The sequence below is a fragment of the Panthera leo genome, chromosome D3 (genome assembly GCF_018350215.1).
Source record: "Panthera leo isolate Ple1 chromosome D3, P.leo_Ple1_pat1.1, whole genome shotgun sequence".
NCBI classification, from domain to species: Eukaryota; Metazoa; Chordata; class Mammalia; order Carnivora; family Felidae; genus Panthera; species Panthera leo.
Genome location: NC_056690.1, coordinates 17,862,671 through 17,880,416, shown reverse-complemented (window position 1 = coordinate 17,880,416; position 17,746 = coordinate 17,862,671). Strand labels below are relative to the sequence as shown.

General features: G+C 49.6%; 1 protein-coding gene across 1 annotated transcript in view; it reads left to right on the top strand.

Moving 5' to 3' along the window:
- Positions 1-17,746, top strand: part of LOC122203877 (SV2 related protein) — a 60,863-nt gene that overhangs the window by 2,712 nt on the left and 40,405 nt on the right. Inside the window, exons 2-4 of the mRNA XM_042911055.1 lie at positions 3,172-3,257; positions 4,546-4,644; positions 10,359-10,430. Coding sequence (XP_042766989.1) covers positions 3,172-3,257; positions 4,546-4,644; positions 10,359-10,430 — 257 coding nt within the window. The remainder of the gene's footprint in view (positions 1-3,171; positions 3,258-4,545; positions 4,645-10,358; positions 10,431-17,746) is intronic.

Genomic DNA, 17,746 nt, shown 5'->3' with positions numbered 1-17,746 from the left:
TGTTAGTGATGAAGAGGATGATGATGGTGGTGGTGATGGTGATGATGATGATGGTGGTGCTGGCGGTAATGGTGGCAGTGGTGATGAAGACGACGACGATGATAGTGATTATGGTGATGGTGATAATGGTGATGGTGCTGATGATGTGATGGTGGCGGTGGTGATGAAGAGGATGGTGATGGTGATGATAGTGATGATGGTGGTGGTGGCGATGATAATGATATTAGTGGTGGCAAAGATAATGGTGGTGGTGGTGTTGATAGCATAATGATGATGGTGAGATGGTGGTGATGATGGTTGTGGTGGTGGTGGTGATGGTGATGGTGGCAATGATGGTGATGATGCTGATGGTAGTGATGATGAAAGTGGTGATGGTGGTGATGATGGTGGTGGTGATGATAATGGTGGTGGTGATGATAGTGTAATGATGATGGTGATGACGATGGTGATGATGGTGGTGGTGATGGTGATGATAGTGTAATGGTGATGTAATGATGGTGGTGATGATGGTGGTGGCGATGGTGGTGATGGTAGTGACGGTGGTGATGGTGGTGGTGGTGGTGGTGATGGTGGTAATCATAGTGTAATGATGATGGTGAGCTGGTGGTGATGACGACGATGATGATGGCAATGGTGATGTTGATGGTGGTGGTGGTGACGGTGACCATAGTGACAGGAGCAGTGGACATTGGCTGAGGATTACTCTGGGCCAGGCGCTGTAAGTACCTTGCCCAGGGTCACACACCCCAAAATGAGCAAAGCTGGAATGACAGCCAGGCAATTCCCAGAGCCCACCTTCGTACCCATGATCCTGTGCTCCTCTGAGTAGAGCTAGTCAAACAAGAGACACCTGAGGTGATGCTGTGGGACCTGGTCTCCCCTCACACACAATGCTGGTGGATGAGAACATCCCATGCATTCCTGGAAGGCCCGAGATTCCCAACATGAGAGAGGGTTCGTGACTCAAACCCAAGGCCTGTTGTTGGCAGATCTAAGGAGGCAATGACTGGGGAGGGGGCAGGCAACGGTTGGGAGCAGTGGCTTTACTCCCAGGCTGATCCGACTCAGCTCCAGGATCTACAGTGTGGCAGTCGCATGCCACTGGGCAAGTCCTTGTCCTGCTCTACAAAACGGAGCTGGGACTGGGTCTGAATGGGTGAGACGGGGATGAAAGGAGACAGTGAACGTCAAGGTCTTCATGCAGTGCCTGGCCCATGGTGAGCCATGAAACATGCACCATTATTCTGTTATTACTGTTCTTACTACTGACGACGCTGTAGGACTTACTCGCTTTCTCCTCTGTATTTTTTTGCTGGAGGAAACTCGATCCTGCTGGTGTGATAGACACCAGCTCACACTTCTGGAGAAAATTGTGATTGATGTAAGAGGCCCATGATCGAAACTCGAAAAACATGACAATCCCAGCAGGGGCTGATGAGATCCTCAGAGGCAGCCCACAGAAGGGCCACCCAGTGTGCTCCTTTAGTATTTTTAGTTTGCAATTAACGTGTTTTGGAAACCACTTTAGATTCACAGAGAAGTTGCAAGCGTAGTTCAGAGAGCTCCCTCAGACCCTTCCTGCAGCTTCCCTTGACATTAACATCTTACCGGGCTATGGTGCATTTGTCAGAACGAAGAAATGAACACTGATGCAATACCTTTTACTAAATCCCAGACTTTTTTTTAAGTTTTTAAATTTATTTTTTAAGAGAGAGAGAGAGAGAGAGAGAGAGAGCACGCTCAGGCTTGCCAGAACAGGGGAGGGACAGAGAGAGAAGGAGAGAGATAATTCCAAGCAGACTCCGCGCTGCCAGTGCAGAGCCCGATGCAGGGCTCGAACTCACGAACCATGGGATCATGACCTGAGACGAAACCATTGAGTCGGATGCCCAACCAACCGAGCCTAAACCCCAGACTTTTGATTCAGATTTCCCCGGTTTTTCCAGCCGTGCTGTTGCAGGGCTCAGTCCAGCCAACTATGTTGTCTTTAGTCTTTCCATATTTTTCAAAAACACTTACGAGCTGATCAGTTATATCCTATTTTTTTCTGAGCACACAAATAACATATGCTGCTTTGGAGAGCATTTTCCACATGCTAGAAAGGCACAAAGTTGGAAAGTTACAAAGATGACTGTGAACAGTTTGTGGACACTCAATCTTACTGCTCTTGGAGAGCACACACACACACATACCTAATTTTATCACAACCACAGCCCTTAAGGGTGCACACCTATCTCCAGTTACCTTTTTCATTTAAGGATATAATGCCGACACCTTTCCACCTGAGTGCAGCGGCATTCTGCTTTCGAAAAGTCTTTCTTTCCTGACTCTGGAAGCAATACGTTGTGGAAAAAAAAAAAAAAAAAGCCTAAAATCTCAGAGGATTTCTCCCTTCCTCTCTCCAAAGACAACAAGAATGAAACCATAATGTAAAGTTTTGTATGTATTCCATGCATATACACATACCTACATTCAAATGCATACACATGCACACAGGCATGTGATTCCAAGAAGAGAATCACACTAAACATGTTTTCCATTTTACTTTGGGTTTTTTTAAGTTTATTTATTTATCTTGAAAGAGAGAGAGAGAGAGAGAGAAGGCATGTGCAAGTGGGGGCAGGACAGAGAGAGGGAGAGAGAGAATCCCAAGCAGGCTCCGTGCTGTCAGCACAGAGCCCTAGGGGGGGAAGGGGGGGGGCTTGAGCCCACGAACTGTGAGACCACGACCCGAGCCAAAACCAAGAGTTGGACACTTCACTGCCTGAGCCACCCAGGCGCCCCTGTTTTGCTTTATTTAAAAAAAAATTAACAATATGTTGTGTGCATATGCACATTCTTTTTAACAGGCAGGTCATATGTCATAACGTCAATATATACAAAGGTATATACAATCATGATCTACATAATAGTTTATTTAACCAACCCCTGTTGGTAGACATTCTGGGTTTTCCAGTTTTCCTTTTTACAAACCATGCTGCAGTGGGCTTTGTGGCCAGAAAGCTCTTCATATTGGCTGGAATGTTTTTCTAGGATGACGTTTCTAGAAGTAGTATGTGCTGCCTTTACTAAGCTTGGCTGTGGACCCTCCCCCTTCCCAGACACCCCCACACGAGGACAACTGCAGGGTGCACTCATTCCTTCGTCCCCTCCCCTTTTCTCCTTTTCCAGATACTTTCATGGTGGAAGACGCGGTAGAAGCCATTGGGTTTGGAAAATTTCAATGGAAGCTGTCGGTGCTCACGGGCTTGGCCTGGGCAAGTATTTGCGGGCGTGGTGACCTCACCTTCAGTCTCCAAGACCCTCACCCCGCCGGGCTGCTCAAATGGGTTCTAGGGGCTGTACAGAAGGACGTAGTTGTCTCCACCTGAAGCCTTTGCTTGAATCAATAAAAGTGTGTTGCATGACCCTGGTGATCTGAAGATCTGCCCTTGGGGGTAGTTTGGGTGTGGTTGGCGGTGGCCCTCAAGGTGGCCTTGAAGCTTCTGGCTAAAGAAGTGGTTCTCAACCCTTTGGGGCTCGGGGTTGCTATAAGATTACGGTGTCATCTGTGGAGCTCACCCTAGGTAAACACACACAAATAAAAATGTGCTTTCCGCTTCGAGAGGCTCATGGTCCCTTGTTAAAAATCCCCTAATCTTCCTCTAGCACAGCGCAGCTAGACTTTTTTTTAACGTTTATTTTTGAGGAGAGACAGAGTGCGATGGGGGAGGGACAGAGAGAGGGGGAGACATAGAAGCCAAAGAAGGCTCCAGGCTCTGAGCTGTCAGCACAGAGCCGGATGTGGGGCTCAAACCCACAAACTGTGAGTTCATGACCTGAGCCGAAGTCAGACGCTTCACCGACCGAGCCACCCAGGTGCCCCTGCAGCTAGACCCTTAACACAGCGGAAATGGATTTTTGTGAATGCTGCATGACCTATTTTTTCAAATGGATCTCTAATTTCCCCACCTCATTCCTCCCTCCTAATTTGAAAAGCCTCCCATATTATCCATCACATTCCCGTGGCTACACGGGGCTGCTTCTGAACTCTCATTTCTGTCTAGCCTCATAAAGGTACCATGGTGTGTGATCACGGGAGCTTCCTAGTATATGTTAATTATTAGAAGGTCATACTTGTTAACGAAACTGACAATTCTGCATGAACAATGACCTATAAACCAAAGCCAACCTAGTCTTTAACTGAGCCAACGAAAAAAGATCATGGTCTGTCTGCCTCTACGAAAAAGTTTTTCTGGGATTTTAGAAGCATAATATTTCCCCACTTCGTTTGGGGGGAGGGGTGCCTCTGTTTCTTCAACACAGAAACACGCAGAGAGAATGTTACACGCCCCTTTGTCAATTCCCACATGGTAACATTCTCTTTTAACTACCGGAGTTTGCAGTGTGTTTTGGTGCGTGGTAGGGCGCTCAGCAGCCGCCAGGGGAAGAGGGGTTTTCTACGTGCTCTCCTAGGGGTCATGGACTTGGTGAGGGCGCAGCCGCCCCGCCCCCGGCGCCGGGCAGACCCGGGCTGGCCTCACCGTGATTGCTTCCTCCCTGCAGATGGCCGACGCCATGGAAATGATGATCCTGAGTATCCTGGCTCCCCAGCTGCACTGCGAGTGGAGACTCCCCAGCTGGCAGGTTGCGTTGCTGACCTCGGTAGGCACCCCCCCTCCCCCCCCCACCCGCCCGCGGGTCTCCTGTGGCCTTCAGGACACCCCCTAGGGTGCTCTGTGGGGTGAAAGGCTCAGGCTGAGCAGGAAAAAAATAAAACCCGGGTTGGAAATCACTGATCCCAGCTTCCCTAACTCCTCTGTGCACCTCAAACATCGGGGGGCAGGTTTGTGGCAAATACTCCCCCCAGGGGTCCCACGACGTGAGGTCCCAGACATGCTCAGTGGCTGGGAAGCTGGAACCCACTGGGGCATAAACCTTTTAAGCCTCCAGGCAAAAAGGAGATGCCGGTTCCTCCCACGACCAGGGAGATCTGAACATTGGAAGGACACAGTGCCTGACACATAGTAGGTGTTCCGTAAATGGTAGGGAGCGTTGCTCCCTGGAGGCTTGAAGGAGAGTGAGGGAGAACCCTCCGTATTTGTTAGGGGAGCTCAGCAGCAGCCCTCTACAAGGGAGGGGAACGGCCAGGCTGGATAAGAGGATAATAATGGCACAAAAGCTAATATTTATTAAGCTCTTGCTATGCAAAGGGCTTTACATATATTGTATGCAATCCATGCATACTATGTATTGTACTCTTTAATCCTGACAACCCTAGGAGGCAGGTACTATTGTTAGCTGAGGAAAATGAGGCACAGAGAGGTTAAGTCACTCACGAAAGGTCACACAGCCTAGCCACTGGCAAAGTACAGTAATTGCTAGCTAGGAGCACCTCCAAGAATGCTACAACTGTTCTGGAATGGCCTGAGTGCCTTCAGCAACCAGGACTGGTCCGATACCAGCAGTAAAGTTGTACAGCCTTGTGGGAGGAGTTTATGAAACTCCTGTGTTTTGCGGTTTAGTCACCTAGACGTGTGACCTTGAGTGAGGCACTTTCCGGCTCTATTTCATCACCTGCAAAACGGAGGTGATAATGCCTGTTTTCCTGCCAACAGCAAAATGCGTACAGTGCCTAGCACACGGTAGGGGATGAATGATTGAGACTTCTTTCTCACCTTCCTAATTTTCACTGATTCCCCCCTCAAGCATACCCGCAGGTCTGTGTGTTTGCAACGGGGAGACTTTCTCGTCTTTTGTCGTTTGGTTCCGCAACAGTCACCACTTACCGAGCTCTCATGATGCGCCAGACTCCGTGCTGAGGGTTTGACACGCGTTATCTTTTTAACCTTCTCAACCCTGTGAAAGAGGTGCTCTTCTCACTCCCGGTTCACAGATACGGAAACTAAGGCTCAGAGAGGTGTGGTGACCTGCCCAAGCTCCCAAAGCCCGTAAGAGGCAGAGGCAGAATTGAAACCCAGGTCTGTAAAGTTCAGAGCCCCCCCGCCCCCCTCCCAGCTACTGCCCCGGACTACTTCCTAATGGTATAAAATTTAGGCTCGTGGGCTTGGTGAAGCTGTGAAGTTTCGTGGGCAAGCTTCTGTGGAAAAGCTTGAGCACAGCAGGAGCAGATTTACCTGCCGAAGGAGGGTAAGAGGGGAGGGCATTGTTGTCATAGGAAATACACGTGGGGTTACCGTAATTACTGTGATATAAACTAGTGCTCTGCTGGGCCAAGAGCGCTCCCTTGGGGGAGAAAAACTGGGGGAAATGTGGGGGGGGGGGATGCTTAATTCTTCTGGGGCACAAGGATAGCACATCATTAAGGCAGCAGTTCACCCCAAGACAGCTGTCTTCAAACATTTTTTACTCTCGGTCGTTTAGAAGAGATTTTTCTAAAAACTAGGCCGGTCCCGGGACTTTTATAGGTTTTAAAATTGACATTCCGTGTCTTTATTTTCTTTTTCTTTTTACTTCTTTTCAAAGTTATTTATTTCTCCTGAGAGACAGCACACGTTGGGGAGGGGCAGAGAGAGCGGGAGGCAGAATCCCAAGCAGGCTCTGAGCTGTCGGCACAGAGCCTGACCTGGGGCTCAAAGTCAGGAAGCCACGAGATCAGAACCTGAGCTGAAACCAAGAGTTGGACGCTCAACCCGACTGAGCCACCCAGGCACCCCTACTTTTTTTTTTTTTTTTTACTTTTAAAAAAACGTTTTATTTATTTATTTTTAAAATTTTTTTTTTTTTTAACGTTTATTTATTTTTGAGACAGAGGGAGACAGAGCATGAACGGGGGAGGGTCAGAGAGAGAGGGAGACACAGAACCCAAAGCAGGCCCCAGACTCTGAGCTGTCAGCACAGAGCCCGACGCGGGGCTCGAACTCACGACCGCGAGATCATGACCTGAGCCGAAGTCGAACGCTTAACCGACTGAGCCACCCAGGCGCCCCAAAACGTTTCATTTATTTAGAGAGTGAGCGCAAGTCGGGGAGGGGCAGGGAGAGACTCCCAAGCAGGCACTGAGCTGTCAACAGAGCTCAGTCTCACAAACCATGAGATCATGACCTCAGCCAAAATCAAGAGTCAGCACTTAAACTACTGAGCCACCCACGTGTTCCACTTGTTTTTTTATTTTTTATTTTTTTACTTTTTTTTGACATGAAATGTTTTTGAATTGTAGGTTGCAGCTGCTATGATTTCTGGTGTATTGGAAATATAAAACTAAATAAAATTTCAAATCACTCTTTCAAATGTGTCCAATGGAATTGAACTAGTTATCTGATACCCACCATACCATGTTTTAAAATAACATGAATAAGGCCTTCAGAAGCATTTGGAGGGGCGCCTGGGTGGCTCAGTGGGTTGAGCGTCCGACTTCGGCTCAGGTCATGATCTCTGGTCCATGGGTTCGAGCCCTGCGTTGGGCTCTGTGCTGACAGCTCAGAGCCTGGAGCCTGTTTCAGATTCTGTGTCCCCCTCTCTCTCTGCCCCTCTCCCTCTCGTGCTCTGTCTCTCTCTCTCTCTCTCTCTCTCTCTCTCTTAAGAATAAATAAATGTTTGGGGCACCTGGGTGGCTCAGTTGGTTAAGCGGCCAACTTCGGCTCAGGTCATGATCTCACGGTCCATGAGTTCGAGCCCCGCGTCGGGCTCTGTGCTGACAGCTCAGAGCCTGGAGCCTGTTTCAGATTCTGTGTCTCCCTCTCTCTGACCCTCCCCCGTTCATGCTCTGTCTCGCTCTGTCTCAAAAATAAATAAACGTTAAAAAAAAAATTAAAAAAAAAGAATAAACAAATGTTAAAAAAAAGAAGTATTTGGAGATTCTGCATTGCCTTGTTTGCTTCTCGAGCTGGCATTTCCCTTCCATTTCTCCCTGTTTTCTCATAGCCGTGTTTTGCTTTGCTCAAAAGCATATCATTTATCACCTGTTGGAATTTTCTGGGACAAAATCTATAAATTTTAAATTATTGTTTTTAATTTTTCTGAGCTCATAAGGTTCTAAGTATTGAAATTTTTCTCCTGCACTGAGTTATCGTGATAATTTTTAGTAATGTGCAATAGATCAAAACAAGAAGGAATTAATTCTGATAAATATTATTAAACACAAGTGATTTTTTTCTGAGGAATGTACCTCTTAATGAGGGGTACAGAGTATCTCCCCAGTTATGTCACGTATTCTTGGGTGATTACTTTCTGCTAAAATGAGACAGGGCTTGGCAACAGTTTCGTTCCCGTTTCCCATTTTTACTGAGTGGATGTAAATATGAAGGGCTTTGTTTGCATATAAAAATTGAGGGGGGGGGGCGCTGAAGGCCTTGTGGAATAATCCATAAACTAATGCCACCTGGTTTTTTTCAACAACTTCCGAGCTACATGCTGACGAGCACACAGCAATCGCTCGTCCAAGATTATTTTTAGTGATCTAATTTGCTGACAGCTTGATTAGGCTCTCTTTCAATTTGGTTAAAAATAATAAAAAGGAATTGGAAACCGAATGACTTGCAAAAGCATTTGTAACTGTGTCATTGGTGTCCCTTTTGAGGTGTCCTGGGGGGTTTAACCTCAGAGCCCTGCGCTGTGAGGGGTACCGCAGAGGCTGGGGCAGCAAGAAGTGGGAAGGGGGTGCTTGAGAAAGGGAGGTGAGGCAGGGAACAGGCGAGCGCCCTAGCCTGTTCTCAGGAAAGAGTGTGTATGGAAGCTGAGGACCTGGAAGATATTTTCTTTAACGTAGCCATGGCAGGGGGCGGGGCGCCTGGGTGGCTCAGTCAGTTGAGCATCCTACTGCGGCTCGGGTCATGATCTTGTGGTTTGTGAGTTCGAGCCCCGCATCGGGCTCTGTGCTGACAGCTCGGAGCCCAGAGCCTGCTTCGGATCCTGTGCCTCCCTCTCTCCCTGCCCCTCCCCTGCTCATTCTCTGTCTCTCTCTCTCTCTCTCTCAAAAATAAATATTTTAGAAAATTAAAAAAAATAAAAAATAAAGTAGCCATGGCGGGGCGCCTGGGTGGCTCAGTCGGTTGAGCATCTGACTCTAGGTTTCAGCTCAGGTCACCATCTCACAGTCCGTGGGTTCAAGCCCCACGTTTGGCTCTGCACTGGCAGCTCAGAGTCAGCTTGGGATATTCTCTCTCTCTCTCTCTCTCTCTCTCTGTCTCTCTGCCCCTCCCCTGCTTGCATTGTCTCTGTCTCTCTCAAAATAAAGAAATAAAACTTAAAAAAAATTTAAGTAAAAGTAGCCGTGTCTGCTCCTCCCTTGGACTGCCTGCCTCTGTGTAGCCCCTGTTTGCAGCCCGCTGCCCGAGGACAAGCCTGAAGGAGTGGCTTTTGGGTCAGACAGCACTGGGCAGTGCCCTCACCTCTTTGGGCGTCAGTTACCTTGTCTGCAAAATGGGGATGATATCGGCACCCACCTCGTAGGCTGCCGCGAACATTAGGTAAGACGTCAGTATAAAGAGGTTAGTGTGCTGTCCCACTCTTGGTGAGGACGAGGCATGAGAGTTTAGGGTTTAGGACCTGGCTCTCCCCTCTCCTCCCTGGGATACTGAGCAGGTTTCTTAACCCTCCGAGCCTCAGGCTCCCCGTCTGTAAAATGGGCACGATCATTCAAACCTCATCAGCTCTGTTCAACAATAAACAATGCAACAATGACTTTGCTGGGCACACCAGTGAGCGCTTGGTGAACGTTCCTGTTGGGAATAGCCTACAGCTCTCATTCCAACCTCCTGTCTTCTGTTGTTCATATCCTCCAAACCCTTGATATTTTCTTTTTTTTTTTAATTTTTCAAAGTTTATTTATTTTGAGAGAGCGAGAGAGAGCCAGCCAGTTGGCGGGGGGGTTGGGGCGGGGGGGGGCAGAGAGAGAGGAGGACACAGGATCCCAAGCAGGCTCTGTGCTGACAGCAGAGATCCTGACATGGGGCTCAAACTCACAAACCGGGAGATCATGACCTGAGCTGAAGTCAGATGCTTAACCGACTGAGCCACCCAGGTGCCCCTACCTTTGATCTTTTCTCAGCAACAGGGTGACACATTTCTTTGATGCGGTGAGAGGTTGGTTCGATGCTAGCTAGCTCTACAGCTATACTGCCTGATTCCAGCCTGTCCCGCCTACACCTGGGTGACCCTGGCCAAGGGACCTGCCCTCTCTGAGTCTCGGTTTTCTCCTCTGTAAAATGGGGCTAACGGTATCATCCACCCCACAGGATTGTTGTCAGGCTTAAAGGGTCGCATGAGCGCGTAGAATACCGTTCGCGCCTTAACAGGCTCTCAGCCGATGTTGGCTCGTTAGTATTACGAGGATGTGATGTCACAGGTTCAATCCATTGTTCCCTTTCTCTGTGATGCTCCCTGTCAGTGTTTAACAGAAGCTGTCTTTCCATCCACAGGTAGTCTTTGTGGGCATGATGTCCAGTTCCACCCTCTGGGGAAACATCTCAGACCAGTACGGCCGGAAAACAGTAAGGCGACCTCTCCTAAGCGCATGTCCTTCGGGTTAATCTCCATGGTGACGCTGACAGGTGGCAAGCCAGCGCTCTGCTTAGCGTTTGGGAGGCCCGATTAGCTCTGTTGAAATGCAGTGACAAGACATGGCTCTGAGGCCATTGAAATCCCACATTCCTAGTGGGGCCCGAGCGTGCACGTTTCAGAACGCAGAAGATGCTTTGGGTGCCCTCTCCGGTCCCCTTGGCGCCCCCCGTTCCCTTACACCAGGCTGGGGGCAGGCAAGGGCTGGTAGATGAAGACCTCAACTTTCTTGCCCTCAAGTGAATCATCTGTCAATCCCAGCAGGATTGAGCTCTGGGGCCCACCGTGGGAACCTGCTCATGAACGTACCCTGAATTGTCTGCCTGCCCCACCCCTCCTGGGATCACCACCCAAATAAACTAGAATTCTTGTGTCAGGGTCTGCTGCTGGGGAGGCCCAGCCTCAGGCACGGCATGAAATGGATTTGCAAGCAAGAAGCAAGAAGGGAACTTACAGGTCTGGCGTTGCCGTGAGCTCTTACTGTTTTATTTGTGACTTCATGGTCCCCTTTGTATTTTGTGCTGTTCATGTTTTGCGGGGCTTCGCGTGGGTTCTTTGATACCTTCAGTGTGTGCATGCGAACTTAGGCCTGATGGGAGAAAAGATCTGTGGAGATCCAGGCAGGCTTTACTTGGTTAAGTGCCTTGCTCGGGAAAAGCCGCCCCTGCGGTTGTGCAGTCCTGGGTGATCGCACCCCCTGGCTGCTTTATCGTCCTCTTCAGCCTGCAGTTTCCTCAGAGGCAGGGTGGTATAGTGGTTACGTGCTTGGGCTCTGGAATCTGGTGGATCTGGGTTTAGTCCCTGGGTTTAGTCCCCTGCCACTCCTGGCTGTGTGACCTCAGGCAAGCGATTGACCTCTCTGAGCATCGATTTCCTCAAACATGTAAAGAAAAAATAACAGCGTCTACATTGGAGGGTTAATTGAGATCCTGAATATGAATGGCTTTGTAGAACGCCAGGCACATCAGCGACACAGGACACATGTTAGCTGGCATCGCAGTGATAACGTTTCTGACAAATTCCCAGGTGATGCTGTTGCCACGGCTTATCTGGGGCCCGTACTTTGAGAACAATTGGCTCAGACTAGTTTAGACTCTCTAAACCAGCTTAGAATTCTGTTAGGAAGGAAGAAGGGAGATATGGATGCCGAGTAGGTAATAGGCAGGGTCCACTGTAACCCGCATGCCATGAGCTGAAAAGAAAACAGTGACTTGTATGGCAGGCCCTGTACCAACCATGATACGTGCTTGGTGTTATTATTGTTCTGATTTTACAGAAGGGGAAACCGAGGCACAGAGCATGGGCAGTTTGCCCAAGGCCACTTAGTTTGTGTGTCACAGGGCCAGGTCTTACTCTTTCTGAGTCTAGACTCTTCCCTTAACTATGATGCCAGCGGCTTGAATGTGTAGGTGCTCAATCAATAAATGTTGCCTCGATGAGTGAATGAATGAATGAATGAATGAATGAATAAGTGGCTGAACAGTGCAGTCCAGCTGCAGCCCCTCCCACTGTGGCTGGGCCGGAAACATGTGGGCCAGCAGGCACCTGGGAGACATTGACTAATAAAACCACCAAGAAGTGGCTGGGGCAGGACCAGAGGCAGCCAGGCTGGTAAACCAACAGCGGCCATTGTAGCTCGGGGACTCTTGGTTGGTTTTAGAGACTGGGGAGGTCGGTGGGGATGACCTCTCCAGCCTCCGGAAGAGGATAGAAGCTGGATTACTCTGGTCTCCAGGAAGTAGCTCCCTAAACTCTGCCCCATACACACCCTCCCACCTGCTTCCTTTTTCTGGAGGGTGTAAGTCATTGCTTTAAGGATTTTCTGGCTGGGAGATAGAACAGACCAGAGCTGGGGTGGGGGTGGGGGCGGAGAAAGGGAAAGATAGAGGGAAGGAGGAAGGAAGGGAGGGAGGGAGGGAGGATGGATGGAAGGAGCACCCCTTAAAATAAAACAGAGCCATTTCTTGGGCAGAACTGCAGCAGTTAAAGGAGCTGTAAATGTGTGGCTGAGGCTGCACCTAACATTGGCCCTCGCACTTTTCAAATAATCAAAGGAAAAAGCTCTTCTAAAGTCTTCACGTGGCTTCTTCCTGCGCAGACTGGGCACGGGGTGGACGACCTGTCCCACCGTCTCTGGCTAAAGAACAGTTTTTATTTACTTGCCCCTGAGGCCAACAGGCATATGCACAAAAAATGCAGGAACCCATAACAAGGAACTTTTCTCTGCCCCAAATTCTGTTACTCAATTGCTGAATCACGAAGCCATGAGGAGTACAAGGGGAAAGAAGTGAAAATACCTGAATCTGGGGCCTGGGTCTGCCCCCGGGGTGACTCAAGTTATCCCGCCCTTCTTGGGGCCTCAGTTTCTTTATCTATGTCAGAGGAGATTGGATTCAGTAATAACTGACAGTGATAGCTACCATTTACGGAATTCCCCAAACTGAAGGGCAAATGGGTTTGTCGTCCCTTGTGTCTGTTCTAATCGCTCAGTAGGGGATGCCAGACGCATGGATTTGAGGAGTCAGAAGGCTCAGTGGGACGGTGCTGTGATCGATTAGCGATGTCTGCCAGGGGCACAGGACAGGAGGATGGATAAGTGAGTGCAGTATACCCCTTGAGGAAGGTGGCTGTGCCTGCTTTGCTCACTGGGATGGGCTGGCATTTGGGACGGCCTTATAGCAACCACTCCTCGTAAATACTTCGCGAGTGGCTGAACAGGATGGATGAAAATCAAATCTCCTTGTTGCCACTTTCTGCTTCTCTCTCATCCTCTCCAGACCAGAAAGTGACTTTACTGATGAGTGTTTTTTCTTTATGGAAAGTCCACAAAGGTCATTAGCTTGTGATCCCCGGGAAGAGGGTGTTCACTCTGTCATTAATGTCAGTCGTGCCTATGGTGTTCCCAGGAGTAGCCCTATAGGACGTAGATGTCTTCATTTTTCTGATTGGTCTCAGAGGAGAAAACTATGGCTTATATTTTAAAAAGATTTGTAGGGGCACCTGGGTGGCTCAGTTGGTTAAGCATTGGACTTCGGCTCAGGTCACGACCTCACAGTTTGTGAGTTCGAGCCCCACATCGGGCTCTGTGCTGACAGCTTGGAGCCTGGAGCCTGCTTCGGATTCTGTGTCTCCCTCTCTCTCTGCCCCTCCCCGGCTCATGCTTGCTCTCATGCGCTCTCTCTCTCAAAAATAAACATTAAAAAAAAGAAAATTAAAAAAAAAATTTTTTTTAATTTTAAAAGATTCGTAGGTGGGTTTTCAGTAATGCCATTTACTGAATCTTGTGAGTCCTGAACACATTTTGGCAACTTCTAGAACAGTAGTTCTCAACGGGGGAGGGGGTGGGCAGGTTTTGTCTCCCCCTTCCTCCCAGGGGACCCTCAGCAAGGTCTGGAGACGTTTGTGGCTGTCACAAGTCAGGGGAGGGGTGCTCCTGGCATCTAGTGAGTAGAGGTCAGAGATCCTGCTCGATACCCCAAAGTGTACAGGACAGTCCACACCACGACGAATTGCCGAGTCCAGAATGGGAAGGGTGCCAGGGCTGAGAAACCAGGCGCCCAGAGAGAATGCACGTATCGTGAAGAATTCATTCTTCACCGACTTATTGCATAGCCTGGGACTGCTCCGCCCTAATTTCCTGTTTACCTCCAGTGCTCACTGGGACACGTGAAATGCTAAGGTGACATCCCTGTGAGAGCACGGGCTCTGAGATCTGACTGCTAAGATTCAAATCCCGGCTCCTCTGCAGACAGGCTGCTGCGTGACCCCGAGCAAGGGACTCAGCCTCCCTGTGCCTCAGTTTCCTCCTCTCTTCATGGGATAAAAATAGCCTCTCTTCCCCAGGGGTGTTCTAGGAGTAAATGGGCCCTTGCACCGAGAGCTCTTGGCACAGAGGAAGCAACTCGTAAATGTCCGGCAGTGTTCCCATCATTTGCCAAGTTCAGGGTACCGATAAATGGCAGTGCCGGTGTTAAAAATGCAGCTGTGTCTGGCTCCAGAGTCCACATCCTTGGCTGCTGGGAGACATAACTGAGTTATCCCCCGGGATTCAGTTGACCAGTTGGACATTCATCCGTTCCAAAGAGATGAAGCTTGGATAGAGTGGTCCACGCAAAGCTGGCACGACCGGAGAGGAGAGAAAGCGCCCCCAGACTGCAGGGCCCCCTCCTCCCTGCATGGAATTCTGGCCCAACCGCAGGGAGGACGGATCAGGTTCTAATTATAAAGCCTCTGTAGAACTCCTCCAGAAACCGAGGGTGAGCCGGGCAGCTGGCGAGCTTTAGCAAGTGCCAAGAATCTCCTCCTAGCTCCTTGATCTGCCTCCGCCCAGCTGGGAGGCTTCTGGGAGGGCGTATGCTCCATGACTTTGCAGGGGAGTCACATAAGGGGTTCGGACTCAGTGGGCCACTTTGATTCCTACAGAACTTTCTACACCCTGCGGGCCTGTGGCAGCCGCAGAAAGGAAGGGCAGCTGCAGGCGTGTGGCCTCGCGGGGATGAAGAGACACACCCAGGTTCCTAGTCCCATGCTTCACCCCCTCTGTCGAGCGAGGGAGGCGTAGGCAGGTTTTTTCACTTCTCGGAGCCTCAGTTTCCCCATTTTCCCCTTCCGTAAAATAGGGTTGACAAGAGGAGGAGTTCAGAGGATTGCAGGGCGGGTTACGTAAGAAATGTATGTAATGCACTTAGAACAGTATGTACTAACACATGGACAGCCCGTGATCCCTGGTAACTATTATCAACTGTGACTCAAAGAAAACACAGTTTAGAATATGATCAGGTCACTCTCTGGTTCAAAGTCTACAGATCCAGCCTGGGTGGCTCAGTCACTTGAGCATCTGACTCTTGATTTCGGCTCAGGTCGTGATCCTGGGGACGTGGGATCGAGCCCCGTGTCGGGCAGGCTCCACACTGAGGGTGGAGCCCACTTAGGACTCTCTCTCTCTCTCTCTCTCTCTCTCTCTCTCTCTCTCTCTCCCCCCTCCCCCTCTCCCTCCCCCTCTCCCTCCCCCTCTCCCTCCCCCCCTCCCTCCCCCTCTCCCTCCCCCTCCCCCTCCCCCTCCCCCTCCCCCCTCCCCCTCCCCCTCTCCCTCTCCCCCCTCCCCCGCTGGCGCTCTCTCTCTCTCTCTCTCTCTCAACTAAAATGAAAAAAAAAAATTCAAAGGCTGTAGGTCCATGCCCTCTATGTCATTTATAGGTAAAGGGGGGGAAGGAGGGTGACAGGCAGGCAACAGGCCTCTCATCCCCATATTTTGAGGACCCCCAGGCCCCTTTGCCCCGTGACTGTTTTCCCCGTCCTTGTACGTGACTGGAGAACACCACGGGGGGCCGAGTAGACGGTCTCCAGGTCTCCCCGAGGCTGAGCAGTGCTCATGACAATGACATCAGCATGCTCCTTTTGGTGGTTGCAGACCCAGAACCCGAGTGGCAGTAAGACCCTGAGCCTTGGGGCAGCAGCTTGAAGCCTTTGCAGGCTGCAGGTTGTAAACCCGTGAGCCATGAACCAAGTATGGCCTACCCAGGTGTTTCATTTAACCCGATGGGGACAGGATGTGGAATCGGTTGCCTCTGTTTCAAAAATGTATTTTGCATAAAAATAAGGAGTTGTTTTTGTTTGTTTGCTTTTTGTTTCTGGTGGGGTTTTTTTTTTGCTAATTGGGCGATCTGGCAGCCCAGGGTCCACATTTCGTGATGGCCACTTTGGGCTAGAGCTGAGTAGAGGCCGACAAGACAGGTCAAGGTCTCTTGCGTTCACTCGGACCCACCTGTCCTTGCTGCATGATATTGTCACATATGTTCTTGGTCAGAGGCAATGGGAACAGTCAAAGGCCCAGGAGGAGGGGAGGGGCTCATTGGAAATACAACCTGGCATTCGGGGTTGGAAACCCTGACTCCAGTTTTGACTCTGCTGACCTTGGACAAATCGCTAGACTACTTTGACCCTCCCTGCGCTGGTTTGTAAAGTGGGAGTGGAAACAGCAGCCTCTTTCCACCGGAGGACCCGGTGTTACGATGTGACAATGAATTGCAAAATGCCAATCCAAGTTCTGTGAAGTCAGAGACTCTGACTGCCTCGTCCCCTGTAGCCTGGGACAAAGGCCCATGTTTAGCAAACAGCAGGCACTCAATATATGCATGGCAAAGGGATGAATGAATGAATGAATAACAGTATCTTGACTGCCAGGCACGTGACAGGTGCTCCATATATGCATATTGAACAAATGAATGAATGAATGATGCATAACAGTACCTTTAGTTCTGGGCACACAGCAGGTGCCCATTACATGTATATTGAATGAATGAATGAATGAATGATATATAGCATTATCTCTAGTGTCTGGCATACAGCAGGCGCTTGATATACGCTTTTTGTTGAGTGAATAATTGAATGAGCCAGCTAACGGATGAGTAATGTCTATACTTCTATCTGTAGAGCTTGGCATACAAGGGATGCTCAGTAAGTGAGTATGGAAGGAAGAAAAGGAGAGAGAAGAGGGAGACGAAGGAGCCAACAATCCAAAAGGCGGGACACATGTTAGGCAGAATGACAAGTGAGGTTAATGAAAAGCTCAAAGGCCCGGAGACGTTTCTGCAGAGTCCCTAGCAGTGCTCGTGCCTTTGCAGTAGCCCTGACAGTATTCACGAAGGGTTGCTGAGCCCTCATTTCCTGGCCAGCTGGAAAGCCCTGGCGTCAGCGGGCCAGTGCAGAGCCAGCTGCAAGTGTGCTGTGACCCCACAGGACAGGTCAGCATGCAGGTCTTTGCTGCCTAGCATGGGGTCCCACGGTGACCCCAGCGGGATAACGCAGCTCCCAGGTCGTCCCTAGAGGGAGGCTTAGCTTGCAGGTGCCAGCCTGGGTGCCCTTTTCTCTTACCCTCTCCTCTTCTCCTGCTGTTTTCCTTCTTTCCTTTCATTTTCTCTGCTGCTAATGATACCCTGTTTCTGATTCAAGACGCCTTGGGTTCCAAGGAAGCAAACCCCTCTTAAATTAGCTTAAGCCAAAAGAAAGGAAGTAAGCATATGTGTGGCAGGTACCGATTTCATAGTCATGGGTTTTAGCGGAGCAGAAATGGGGCTTTATTATTGTTGCAATAGATCCAGAGCTCCCTAGGCTTTCCTAATTCCTATCCCACCTGTTTTGGTATGCACTTAATATCGTTCTTTATTAGCAACTTTGTTTAAAAAAAAAAAAACACCTCAAATGCATGTTTTTGGAAAAGGAAACTTTATAGAGAGTCTTAAATAGGAAA